The sequence below is a fragment of the Platalea leucorodia genome (assembly GCF_965183815.1).
Source record: "Platalea leucorodia genome assembly, chromosome: 12".
NCBI lineage: Eukaryota > Metazoa > Chordata > Aves > Pelecaniformes > Threskiornithidae > Platalea > Platalea leucorodia.
This window is the reverse complement of record NC_138834.1, coordinates 6,174,585-6,188,357: the sequence shown is the minus strand read 5'-3', so window position 1 is coordinate 6,188,357 and position 13,773 is coordinate 6,174,585. Positions and strand designations below refer to the sequence as shown.

General features: G+C 54.8%; 1 protein-coding gene across 4 annotated transcripts in view; it reads right to left on the bottom strand.

Annotated features, from left to right (window-relative positions):
• Positions 1-13,773, bottom strand: part of NCOR2 (nuclear receptor corepressor 2) — a 257,131-nt gene that overhangs the window by 83,429 nt on the left and 159,929 nt on the right. For 2 of the 4 annotated variants that reach the window (XM_082324900.1, XM_082324901.1), the window contains exons 9-12: positions 13,065-13,131; positions 7,569-7,741; positions 6,109-6,202; positions 3,491-3,669 (exon numbers count right to left, since the gene is read on the bottom strand). In XM_082324900.1, coding sequence (XP_082181026.1) covers positions 3,491-3,669; positions 6,109-6,202; positions 7,569-7,741; positions 13,065-13,131 — 513 coding nt within the window. Of the gene's footprint in view, positions 1-3,490; positions 3,670-6,108; positions 6,206-7,553; positions 7,742-13,064; positions 13,132-13,773 lie in introns of all 4 variants that reach the window. The other 2 variants (XM_082324898.1, XM_082324899.1) reach the window with 2 other exon arrangements.

Below are 13,773 nucleotides of genomic sequence, written 5' to 3'. Positions count from 1 at the left end.
TGGGAGCTTCGATGTGCAGATGTTCATCATCGGGTGGGAGAGGGCAGGGGACTGGCAGCACCCGACAGCTGCCCATCACCCTGCTTGATCCCACGGCCACCCAAGCCCGTACCAATGGCAGGATGGGCACAGAGAGCAGCTGCACACCTGGCCGAGGCCTCAGGATTTGGCAAGGAAAGGGCAAGGAATCGCCATCAATGGCTGAGCACAAGGACCCTGCAGCAGGGTCGGGGGTGACCCCGCCGCCGAGCAGGACCCCAAGCCCGGCCGGGCTGTCAAGAGCAGCTGCAAAGGACGGGAAGGGAAACCCAAACCCCAGGAGGAAGCACAGAGTTGCCACGTTGCCGAGTTGCTCAAGAGATCCCCGGTGGCACGGCAGCAGCTCCGAGGAACGCCGCCTCCTGCCCAGCGAGCGGAGGAGCTGTCAGCAGGCTCACCCGCGGCTCTGACAGCCCGGGAGGGAGCATCGCCTGCCAGAGGGGGGAAGCTGTCCCCGGGTGCAAAGATGTCTTCTCCAACAAATCCCTTCACCTAGCCGGTGGGGAAGCGCCAAAGGCCAACAAGACCTTGGCACGAGGTGCTCCCGCTGGCAGGAGGAGGGCAGTTAACTGGTGCACCACCAAAGCACGGGGAGCCTGGCTCTTGTGCTGGGACTGGAGCAGTGCTGGCCCCAGCAGAGAGGGGAGCCGAGTGCCCAGGGCCAGCCCTGCTCGGCACGTGTGGCTCTGCCGGCTCCCAGGAGCTGACGGCTCTGTGCCCTGGGCAAATGGTTCGGAGGCAAGAGGCGGGCGAGCTGCGGTGTGGGTGCAACACAGGTGGGATGTGTCGAGCAGCTTGATGCCTCCGGCCCTGCCGGTGATTCCGCCGAGGCTGCTGGCTGAGCCCTCTCCTCCCGCCCTCGTTGCTCAGCCCCGCTGCCAAGCTCAGGGTCAGGGCACCGAGCCGAGCTCGGCGAGGGCCTGACTGACTTCAGCCACGGCAGCATGACACGGGTGCTGTCACCCATGTGCCGATGCCCTTCTTGATGCAGGACGCCCATCTGCTTTGGGTGGCACTGCAAGAACCCTGTCACTGTAACTGGTTACCAGAGCAAGGGATCTCATCTCTGCTGCAGCCAGCACGAGGCTTTTGTGGGTCACACATGGGACGGGGGGGAACGTGGGAGGAGGGAACATGGACAGCAATGGGAGCCTGATGCTCGGGCCCTTAATGGGGACCCAGGTCTCTCTCAGCCTTTCTGCCATCAAGTGTTTTAAAGGGCAAAACTTACTGCCCTCCCCCCCCCCCCCCCCCCCGATATAACACAGACACCAAAGGAGATCCCGCAAGACACGTGACTAAATAAATGAAAGAAAAAAGAAACCAAAAATGCCAGGCAGACCAAAAAAAAAAAAAAAAAGAAGAAAAGCAGCTGGGCTGCTCAGACAGACTGGGATCAGAGCACAGCTCTGGAGCTGGCTCGTCACGCTGTACACAGCACAAACCAAGGGCTGACCAAGGGACAGGGTTTTCAAGGCCATGTTATCGATGATGCTAACGCAGTGTCAGAGGCAATGCAGAGGACAATCCACTGTTTTTCATGGGCCACGCCGTGCCCCCGTGACGAGGGATGGATGCTGCATTCTCACGGTGCCCAGCAAAACAGGGCCTCGATGCCTGAGCGGGATCAAGGGGTACCGCAGCCATCTCTGCTCCTTCACCAGCAAACCACGGCCCCCCTGGGAGCAGGCTAGCGATGGGCTCTCAATAAAGAGACCTGAAAACCTGCCCAGAAGCAAATCAAATCAGACTCTTCCTCGTGGTTATGTTTTAACAGCTAAAATGAGTTCAGACCTGGAGCTTGTTGGCCTTGCAGTGCCTGGCTGTTTTCCCTGAGAGCCCCTGCCATCAGGGCTGAACAAAAGGTTGCACCAGGTTTTCATGGTCTCAGGAAGAGGCCGGCCCTGGGTCACGATCATGGATGACACAACTTTGGTTCACCTTATATACCCAGGCCAGAAGCTGCAGCGCACCAGGCAGCTTGGCTGCCCGCACACTGGGATCGGGGCGAGAGCCAGGGCAGGACTCCCTTGGCCCTCCTTACAACTCCTAAATACCAATCTCTTAAAATGAGCTTTGTGAGAGCCCTGAAATCCTGCTGTATTTATGCCTCGAGCTCCGTATCACCCACGGCGATGACACAGAAACAACCATGCACAGCAGGATGCACGAGCTGGGTGTGGATTCTTCCAGCCCCATTAGCCAGACACAGCCCCGCCATTACAGACCAAGTAATTAGCCTTTGCGTCATTTGCGGGCAAGCCTCGCTGTTTGGAGTGTCACATTTTAAGGCTAATTAGCAATGAGGATTCTCCTCTACCAAAGGCTTGGAGCCTGTTTGCTTGTTTTGTTCTTTTTCGGTCCATCTTGGCAATTAGTTATTTCAGCTGCAAACAGGAGTCGTCATAAGCAGGGAGAGGAGGAGGGATCCCGGACACGGAGAGGCTTCCAGCATGGCTGGCCATGGGCCTGCTGGTAATCCATGGAGCCATCTCACAATTATCCAGAGGCCAGACTAAGGCAGTGCTGCCACAAGGGACGAGGTGGCCCTGGCGCACCCACATACCCCCGTGCCCCTCGTGTCCAGAGCAGCGAGCCATGGCAGAGCTCATCCTGCTGGAAGCTGAACTCCAGCTCTGTTTTTACAGACACACAGGACACATTGGGGGCACCAAGAATGCTCTGGTCCTCCCTGCAAACACACTGGGGTCCCTGCTAGGCTATGAGATACGGAGGAGTCTGGATGTGAGACTGAGCTGGGACCCACAGCTTGGCTGACAGCGTGGCTGGTACCCAGGGAAGGGATCAGCAATCCCCCAAGTGATCTCAGTCACTAAAGTAAAGCTGTTCTCAAGCACTGCTTGCAAACAGGAGAAAGCACCGCAGCCAGTTTGCATGTGTCTGATGTGGGAATGCATCCATGGAAAAGAGCAGCCTGTGGCAAATCCTGCAGAGAGCAGGACGGAGCGCTGAGGGACGGGCACCGGCTGGAAGCTGCAGCCTGAGGGCGTCTGCGTGGGGGGGTTGGACGTTCACAGCCCCAAGAATCCCTCTGCACATGCAGTGCCCAAAGGGCAGGCATGTAAATCCAAAAACATAACAGTGTACGGAGCATTGGGTTTTGCCGGCTTTACCCTTAAACTGGCTGGTACGATGGGGGGAGCAGAAAAAATTCTGGTTCTCGCCCTGTCATGAGCAGCAGCTTCCCGCATCTCTGCATGCAGGCACGAACACACCAACCATACAGAAAGGCCTGAGGTTTCTGTGCAGGTGCATCACCCTGTGCCCAGGTCCAAGGCAACACAGCGACTGCGGCCGTGTCCCTGGGGGTCAAGACAAGCCCTTGGGAAATTCATGCCTTAGCGTGCTGGGGCCTCAGCCAAAGCATCACATGGGTCCTGTCTACACCTCCCAAGGGCTATGCAAAGAGAGGCGTGTGGGCTGCACTCACTTTTCCCGGAACGTCTCCTTCTCTTGTTCACTCCACATGTTCATCACTTGCCGGTCCTTGTAGACCTTCATGGGGTCATCCATGAGGCCGTTCATGTTGATGAATTTAATGCGCTGCTGGTCAGCGTCGTAGAGCATGGGCGGGATGACAGCGAGCTGGCGCATCTGCTTCTCCAGGTTCTTTGGGGAAAGCAGAGAGAACAGTTGGTCAGCACCGTGGGCCCGGGGGGACCGCAGGGGACAGATGTTCGAGAGGAAAGGACAGGCGGAGGAACAGGAGAATTCAAATGCAAGCACTAGACAGCTTTATTGCTAGAGTAATTGTAAATTAAATGCTGAAAGAGGCTATCGCTGTCAGCCAGGAAACAATTAATCTTTCATTTTGAAATAAAAGGCTTTAAGATACCATGTGGAAATGTCTGACTTAAGCCAAACAGCTCCTGACCATGACGAGAGACAACTCAAAGCAGTGGTGGTACAGGGAATGCAACCCCCTTCCCAGCCATCAAACCCATGGCCACGTGGAGGCTCAGCCCCTCACCCCAAATTGCGAGGGAAGCGGCTCAGCTCTGCAAAGCTTTCTGAAGGGGTGGGCAGAGGGAGACGTTGTGTTTCCCTTCCACAGGAAACCTAGTATTATTCCAGGAGGTTTCAAATGTCACCCTAACGGGGCCATCTTCCTTTCTTTCCTCTTACTACAACACCCTGGGACATAATCTGATGCCTTTACCCCACCCTATTCAAGTGCAAAGTTCACCCAGAACCCCGGCTGCACACCAGGACAGGACAGACTGGGCACATTGGTTTCCTTAAGTATTTGCAACAGAGTGGCCAATGCGATGTCTCATTTGCACCGTCCCCTGCCTGAATGCTGGAACTGTCCCTTCGGCCAAGCTGCTGGTGGTCCCCCAGCACAGGTCCACTCTGCAGGGACGAAGGGATGCTCTGGCCACGCTTGTTCATTTGTGAGCAGCACCATCACTCCGAGTCCTCCCTGTCATCTGGGATGGCACTGGTCAAACATAAATTCCAGCCCTTGACCCAGGAAGGCCAGGTCTCAAGTGCTGTTATTTTAATTTACAGCTAGACGCTGGTTCCTGGGAGAACAGTAATGTCCAACCCTTCCAGCAAGCTGCCAGCCCAGCACCGCTCTGCTTCCCTGCTGCGACTGATCAGACCCGACCTCCTCTTCCTAAAACACAGCTCTCTGCACAGACACCAACGTTTCAACCCATTTCATCACATTCCTCATCCACACTAGAACGCCTCCCGTTTAGCAGCCGGCTGCTTCAGATGGCCTGGGGGTGTCATCTCACCGTGGGAGGTCAGGGACAGCTTGCAGCCAGAGCACCGACCCTGGCAACCACAGACCGCTCCGGCCGAAAGGAGAAAGCCCCTGTGCCGAGCCGCGGCAGGCAGAGAGGCAGCTGGCAGGAGCACTGCCTGCAGCTGAGAGCGCAGGGCCTCTCCCTTCGTCTGGCAGGGTCTCGGGGGTGCCGAGCGCTGCAGATACACCCCGCCGGCAGGCAGCCAGACCTCTCTCCTCTCCAGCCAATGCGTCGGGGTGGAGAGCTGGCCCCTGCCGCCAGCGATGCTCCCCGGCTCTCACCTCCCTGCTCCTTCCAGCCCTGTGGAAGGGCTGGAAGCTCTTAAGGTCTCCTCCGAGACAAGCAAAGCGGTGCCTTGGGGCTCAGCAGAAGGCCGTCGGGGTGGAGTTTAGCAGCACACTGTGCAGGAGGTTGGAGGCAATAATCTAACGCTCCCCTTGGCCATGACCTCTGCAGAGCTGTGAAATTTCCCTCTGCTTCCGAGATCCATGTCCTCTGGGTCGTCGCTTTAACTGGCTAACAGCAAACTGCCTGGGACCCAGGAGCGAACCATGGTGCACAGGCAGCAAATATCTCAGCTATTGCTGGGCAATGGCTGCTCTCCCCTCCCAAACGCGATCCATTCACTGCAGCTCGCCTCCGTGCCAAGAGAGTGGAACCCTTGTGAAACCAGATCCAAATGAAGCCAAGGTCACGGGGATGTTTCAAGATGAATGGAGCACTCCCAGAAGATGTGGGCCAACTGGCTCACGTACAAACCATTCATTCCATAGGATTCCCCTGTGTCAAGCCACACAGCCCATTCAAAACAAAACGAAACAGAAAAAACCCTCCACCCAGCAGCCAGGGCACCGGCTCCCTTCCCTTCCCACCTCCACTTCCAGTTTAAACCAACAGCCAGGAGGTGTTTGTAGGGTGCTACCCACGATGAGCAGCACGCTGGGGTTTCAGGTCCCTAAGAGGCAGTCGAATGCCAATAAACCCTACCCACTGGCCACCAGCTCCTGGAGTGCTTTGCTCCATGTTTTGCTCCTGCAGAACCATTGCACAGCTCCATTACATCTCCCGGGTGGCTGGAACGATGCTGCTGGGTGTTAAAAGAAACCTCACCTTGGATCCTGTCCAGAAAGCATATTATGCATCATGGCAACCTCCCTAACCTCAGCGTGGCCTGAAGTTAGTGGGATTTGGTATCAGATTTCGCCATGGGACCTGCTGGTACTCCCCTGGCTTCCTCGGAGAAAAACAGATTAAGAGGTGAAGAGGAGGAGAAAGGACAACCTGGTCTCACCTCTTGTTCTGAGAGCCCATCAATGATTTCTGACACCTCGTGCTCACTGCGCGCAGCCGACATGGAGAGCCCGCCACTGCCCCTCTGTCCTACCCTGCTGGGAAAGGGCAGTGAAACACTCAGACACTGATGCTCCATTTTGTAAACCACATTCATGGCAACTCACTGGCCCTGTTGTCCTCCATAACGGCCATATCCCAACACCCCACCCAGGCCACCCCATCCCACGCTGCGGGAACGGCACCCGCTGCAGCCCCGTGGGCTCTGACAGCACTTACTCCTGCCCGGAGAGCACCGTCCCCCATGTCCCCGGGTTTAGGGCTCACAGGTCGAGAGCCTCATCCAACCTTCCTTACCTGCGCCAACAGCCACCTCCTGGATCGCTACAACAGAAAGATATTTCATACCCACCCCTTCTCTCCCCCCATTATTTTCTCCCGTTCATCGCACTGCAGCAATGGCGTAAAGGTGTCAGCGTTAGCACCGAGCCATCAGCACTGTGCCACCGCATCTGGTTTGCAAATGCTGCAGGAACTTTTAAATCAAAACCAGCCATTGACATCTTTCCCCCCCAATATCACCCAACATAACAGCCATGCATCCCAAGGAATTAAAACTTTTCTTATTAAGCACGTAAAAGCTTAAAACATTTCTCAGTACCATTTCTCCCCTTCTCTTTAAGATAAAATAAAGCCACTGATTAGGAAGTTTGGACCCATCCAGCTGTTTGCAGGGCACAAGGAGGGGATGCTGGCACAAGGGTTTGGGTTCTGCACACGTCAGGTGTCCCTGGGCAAGATCCCGCGGCTGAAATGGGAAGGACGGGGAGTTTTCAGCAAGAAGGGTGGAGATCATGAAATTGTGTCTCCTCCTGGCAGGAAACAATATGACCTCAGTTGTGCTTCCAGTGAGGAGGAGGAAATGGACAGGGGATGGGACAGACAGGGGACATCCCTTTCAGTGAGACACTTTGCTCCTTTCGTATCATCTGCAGTTATTCCTATAACCTCTGCAGACCTTTCTTCTCCCTGCCCATGCTCCAGTCAAAGCATGTGCATGTCTTAAATCATCGACATGACCAAATCCATCTGCGAGTCTTGTACATCTTCATTTAGGCCCACCAGTAAGGCAGTAATTAGTGCAGCCCAGCCAGGCGGCCGGCCCAAGGGAGCTGCCCCTTGCTTCCACACGGCCAGCCAGGAGATCAGCAGCAGAAGGGAGATGGGCAACCACATTCCTGACATTTTTTCTTCTCTCTTGGCTCTGTGCTGAGCCACCCTGGGGAAAAAGCAGCAAAGCTGCTTGTCTGCTGGCTTCTGCCTTCAACTAGAAGGGGAGAAAAGGGACCGACAGCCATCCCAGCCCGCTCCTTCCGCAAACAAATCCCACACCCATCCCCAAAGAAAAGAGAAAGGCTGTCTGATACCAGCTCAGCCCCTTCCTACCGCTTCTCCTCTAACCTCTGCATGCGCTCTTGCAGTTCCCGCTGCTTTCGAATCTCCGGGAATTGCTTCTCATAGTATTCCCGCACTTTGCTCTCTTTGGCACGCCGCCGGGGGTTATTTTCGATGCGCTCCACTTTTTTTTCCCAGGCCTCCATCAGCTGGTCATAGCGCTGGCAAAACTTCTGTTCCTGAAAGGGCAGAGGGAGAGAGGGAGCTCAGGAGCTGTGCCTGGGAAGGGCAGCTCCTCCAGGCCTGGCCCTCGATGGCTGCTCAGGCTGAGCATGAGTCACGTTGCTTAAAGAAATATGGTTTATTAGGACATGGACACGTTCCAGGGTCTGGAAGCAACCCAAGGGTAAATTCTCAAAACGTGCTATCAGGTACCCTCAGGCTTTTCCTTTCCAGACCCAACATCTTTGGTGAAACCAGGACTCTCGCCCAGCACGGCTTTGCCCACCCACCACACTTTCTGCCTGAGCATCTTCCAGCGCCTTGGGTGCTTGATTCAGCAACCAAAGCTCCAGTTCTGGGGAGGGAGCCCCTCCTCCGACACGGCTGGCCATGCACGGGGAGAGGGCAAGTCACCTGCCTGAGGCCACCAAGCAAGAAGGGACTGAAACATGGCCTTGAGAAAGGACACAGGAGGGCAGGAGAGCAGGTCCCTGCCATGCAAGCAGGGCATGCAGAGCTGAAATTTCGGAGCTGCCAGCTCGCCATGCCGGGAAGAGGCTTGCTGAGGCGCCCGCAGCCGGGCACCCCTTCCCACCCAGACACACCGGCCCCGGCGCTCACGGCTCTGTGCTGGTGCCGGCGTGGGGACTGGGGCCACAGGGCAGCTCCGCAGAGAGGCCTGGCTCCCCGAAACCAAGAGTCAGGCACCAGGCCCCTGCCCGAAGCTGCCTGGCATACCATGATGCCCGGCTGCACCATGATGCTCCTAGCTACTCCACCATTCTGGAAAGCAGAAGTATTTTTCAAGCTGCTGTTCCTCCTTTTTGGCCCAGGAGCGGGACGAGCACATCCCCACTGAGGGCTATCTCAGGCTCTGCCGAAACGTGGCGCTGCAAGGGGTTTCCATGCCACGTCCCCCCAGGTGATGTCCTCGTGGCACACTCACCCAGCTGCCCACGCAGGTCCAGCACTGCACTTCTGCCTGGTGTTTATGGGACCAGCCCGGTAACCATAACATTAAAATATTACTTGCAACACAAATGAGACTCTCCCCACCACCCTCCGAATTGCTCCTCCCTCCTCCGGCCACTCTCTTGCTGGAGGAGAAGGCCCACGGACAGGCGAGGTCCACAGCAAGAAGATGCCCGCCCATGGTCCCCGACGGCTGCAGAGGTGACAGGAGCGATGGCGCCCAGCCTCACGTGAAAGCAGCTGGGAGACCAGAGGGGGTTTTAAGGTTTCATTTTGAGTGAAACAAATGCCTTCTAGGCCCCAAATCAGGAAGCGAAAGCAGATGTCGCTCTGCAAAATAATCAATGGCAAACCCCATGCCGCTTTGCAGAACGGGCAGCTTGACACCACGCTTGGCACCGCAGCAGAGACGGGGGGAATCCAGATTTCAAAGAAATAAACTCATCTCTTGCCATCGCTGCCCCACGACCGGAGGGACATCCAAGGCTGTAGGATTTCCCAGATGTGCTCTGCTCTCATCTCGCTCACTCTCGGCCACCAAAAAAAAATGGGGAGAAGTAAAAAAAAAAAAACCCAAACCAATGGAAACGCCCAATTCCAGGACAGGAGGCAGCTGGGTTACCCCGAGCCAAGCGAGTCAGTCGTGCCATGGACCCCGAGCACCGGCAGCTCCATGGACCGTCGCTGGTGCCAGGCACCCGCAGCAACCTGCGGCCAGTGTCACACCGATCCTGGCACGTGGGTTTGGTCCAGCCATCCTGGACCTGGCAATAACCCAAGTGCAGCGACATGTCCTCTGATCCCCGTGGCCTTTTGGAGGCACCTTGACAATAATGCGGGGTGGACAAAGCACCTCAAACCCTGCAGCTGATGCAGACTAACACTCCCCCGCCCCAATAAATTAATTCCCATTTGCACCCCCAGAGCCAGAGGCTTTCCTGCCCTGCACAGATGCACAGGAGATGCTTGGGTTTCGGCAGGAGCTAAAGGAAATGTAGCAAGATAAAAACGAGGAATGAGAACAAAAATAAAAATGCCCTAAAAGCCACCAAGGGGAATCTTACACTGCAGGCAAGGAGCTATAGGTAACGCCAACAAACCGTGGCAGCTTGGAGAAATCACAGCTGCTGTATTTTTACCCCTCCTGAAGCGATGCTATCAGCCCCCCTGAAAAAGAGAGCTCCCACCCTGCCAGCAAATCTGCTACATCCTCCTGCTTTCAGAGCATCGCATTTGGGAAGAGGCTAAAAATACCCTGCAAAGTTTATCAAGCCTCAGCACCGGGAGACAGCCGGTGCCCCGTGCTGCGTGCCAGCCTGCGCCGCGGCCAGGGGACGGCCCAGCACGAGGGCTCGGTCTGGTGAGAAGCTTTGAGGCTTTGAAAGGTTTGTCATTCCCCATGGGAATGAGCCAGCGCTGGGTCCCGCACCGCCACCGCCCCGGCAGAGCCGCCTGGCACGGCCACCGGGCTGTTTCACAGCCAGCAGGGAGGCTCTTTTTCTTCCTTTTCCTCCACTCTTTGGGACAACTGGATGAAAGCTTTATCCAGAATTCCTCTTTTAAGGAACTGGTATTTGCAGATGGAAAAAGCAACATCAATGTCACACTGCTGATTTCCCCAGCGGCTCACACGCCGGCAGCGGGGCAGGCAGTACCAAAGCTCCCCGCTCACACGACTCAGCCCTCCAGAGCACAGCTCTGTTATAGACCAGCCAAACACTTCTGACTTGCATCTGCTTTCTTAAAGCCCCTTCCCACCCCGGAGCAAAGAGATCCTTCCTGCTACGCAAGCTTCAAACCCCACCACAGCGGGGCTGGTCTGCAGCATCCCTGTTTAGCGCTTTTTGGTCCAGCTGGGATACATGCTCCCTGCAATCCTTTGCCATCCTTCAAAAGCCAAGATCACAGGCACCTTATAGCACTGTGCATTCCCCAGATCTTCACAGCTCAATCACAAGGAGAAGCTCCCGGTCAGGCACTTCAGGAGCAGAAGCATCTCTTCCTTCTTCGAGCATCCTCTGAGCAGCCATAAGCAAGCATGTCCATTCCTGAGCAACCATCTGTGCCGGCTTTTAGCATCGGTGCTTCCTCTGCTCCCCTTCCCGGCTGGGCTCACCAGCCCATCAGTCTCTCAATCACACAAGTAAGTGATGGCAAGCCAAATCGGACTTGACATGCGTATCTAAAAATGGATGAATAGTAACGCCGCCGTAGCAGCTGAAGGCAGTTTGTAGGCTGTGCCAAGCCCGAGCCCTCCCGCAGCCCACGCTCTTGCAGCTCCAGGGAACAGTGCAGCTCTTCGGAGGGGAGGGGAAGAGTGAAGGTGACAGGAGGAACCAGTCCAATTCCTATGCAAGTCCCACATTTTTATTTCCCTGGCTGATGGAGATAAACCTCTTACAGCCAGAACAGCTCCCTTTACCCTTCTCTCTCTGCAGCATCACCCCTCTGATGGCAATTAAACATCTTCTGCTGTGCCGGCCTCGGTGGGGGCAGGAGGAAGCCCTGCAGATCCTCCGGTGGGGCTCTCAGGGCTGGACCCTGCAGGGACCGAGCTCTGACCCTGCTCCAGCCAGCCCTGGGCAGTGACAATACCCCAGAATGTAAAAGAGCCAGAAAGAAACATTGGCACATAGATGGGCTTTGCTAAAAATAGGGTCTGCTACAAAATAGGCAGAAAAATAGCTAAGCGTACCCATTTTGCAAACAGAATCAGCAAATGTATTCACTTTGCAAATTCAGCAACCGTATGTTGCCTATTTTGTAGAATAGGCAAAATGCTTCCCTAAACTGAAAAATCCCCTTTCAAGGACACTGAATAAACCGGCTGGCAGAAATTCACCTATTTTGCATGACAGGCGACTTTACTGAAAGCCATATTTTAGGAACCGTGCTCTTGCAGCCTAATTAAACCTTTTCCCCCAGCTCCTCGATATTCACAACAGAGCGACTCACTCCATATTTCGCGCAGTAACCGGCCATTTCCACCAGAAAGCAGCTCCTGAGCAGTTCCCTTCTGGTTGCAATAAAACCACACGATGCTTTGCAATCCCTGTTTTGAGGAAGGGAATATCGATCCTCTTTCCACAACTGCCGAAGGCCTCGGCTGCGGCAGGTGAGGTGCCCTGACCGCACCGACTGCCACACCGGGTCGTGCTGAAGGCGTAAGCCCTGTGACCCCTTGCTAGAAACCTGGAAGTAGTTCTATCATGGAAAACACTAAACAAATATGTATTTGGACAGAAACGGGAGACACAACCATCCCTTTGGAGTGCAAGATCTGTGGCTTTTGGAAGATTGCTACAAAATGGCAGAAAAATAAGAAAATAATTCGACCGCTGGCTCAGAAATGTCTGTGTAAACAGCCTTATTGGAAGCTGCTTTTAAAGGCAGAGCCTTCCGACCACTTCCCAGGGTTGATTATTTTGAATTTTTCCAACAATTCTTCCCAGCCAGAGCACTTCTGTCCAAAATCAGCACCAAAGACGCTCAGAAAATCCTGCACCATTGGCAATTTAAGATGCTAACGCCAGCACCTGAGCCTGCCCCAGAACAGAGACACCGAGACAGGAACCAGTATTTACATCTTCCACGTAAAACACAAAGCCCTGCGTCGTGACCTGAGTCACTCTTCGTGGAAAGATGCCGCAACATCCACCTTCCCGGTGGGGGCTGTTGGTTGCTTCTGGCGTTTCCCCTTTTGTGCTGGTTTGGCCTCTCAGCTCCCGCAGGCGACTACCACAGGCAACCGTCAGTGCTGAAAACGTAGGAATGCCGTAAATCCCGCTTGAACTTTCTCCTCTATTTACTAGGGACTTGCAACAAACGCCTTCGAAGTCTCATAATAAACCCCACCTTCCCCCTTACCTACCCAAGAACCATCTCCTGGGAGGACACTGGAACTATCTCACAGGTAAAGCTGCCTAGAAAGTAACTTGATCTTTGTTTTAAACCACAAATGCCTAGAACATCGCTCTGTGGTCAGCTGGAAAGAGTCAGATCAGTCTTCAGACTATTTATTGGAAGCACAGTCAGCTTGTTTCACACCTCTCTCAGGGTTCAATTACTCACAAAATAGACATTTACGCTGCAAATAGGCTCTCTGAGATCAATGAAGGGCTCCGCTGTGATTAAGCCAACCCCGAGTGTTTGCTCTGCAGGGGTACTTGCAGAGGGAGGTGCTGCCTGCAGCAGGATCGGGGACCTCTCCTTTACATCCAAGTTATTTTAAGCACAAGAGATGCCACAGCAACGCACAGCAAAGACCTGAGCACCAGCACTTCTCTGCTGGAAAACGTCCTTTTCTTTCTCACATAATAAATTACGCTGCTTTATACGCATAAAATAAGGTATAGTGGAATCACTTACCCACTGTTTGCGAGCATGATTTCTCCTCTTGAAGTACAAAATTAACTTTTTCCGCATTGCCTGGTTTCTGTAAAGGAAAAAAAAAAAAAAAGATGAGATCCAGTTAACAAGACAGCTAAAATCCAAAGCCTGGCTCTCCCCACTCCCAAAGGAGTTTGCAGCACAGCTTCCACCTTAACTCGGAATTGCATCAACTCCAGAGCCGCAAACGCAGTTATCTAGGGACCTCGCGCCAGCTTTAGAGAAAGACCAATAAACCCTCCAACGTGAGGAACTTTGCCCACATCTGTTGGTAAAACCAGGACTGAGGTTGAGAACTAAAAGTATAAACTCCCAATTCTGCAAACCTTTCCCGCGTGCTCAGCACTGAACACGTGCAGACCTCCAGCTCTGCATTTACCGCCGGGCGAGGCCATTTCTTGATCATTTTTACATTTTGATCTGCAAAAACCCAATGGGGTCTCAAGGGTTGGGGGGGCTCGGGCCAAGGGCTGTGTGGCAGGAGGCGGCTCCCCCTGGCACCCCCCGAGCAGAGGCCGCCCCGAGCCGCCCCGCTCCCCAGGGCCAGCGGCGAGGGAGCTGTCAGCGCACACACGCTCCCAAGGGGTTATTCACCCCCGGGCTCCGAGGTGCTGATAAGGAGGCAGGATTGCGGCGGGGCTTGCACCACATATCTCCTAACCTCTTGCCTTCTTGGAGCCGTGCCTAA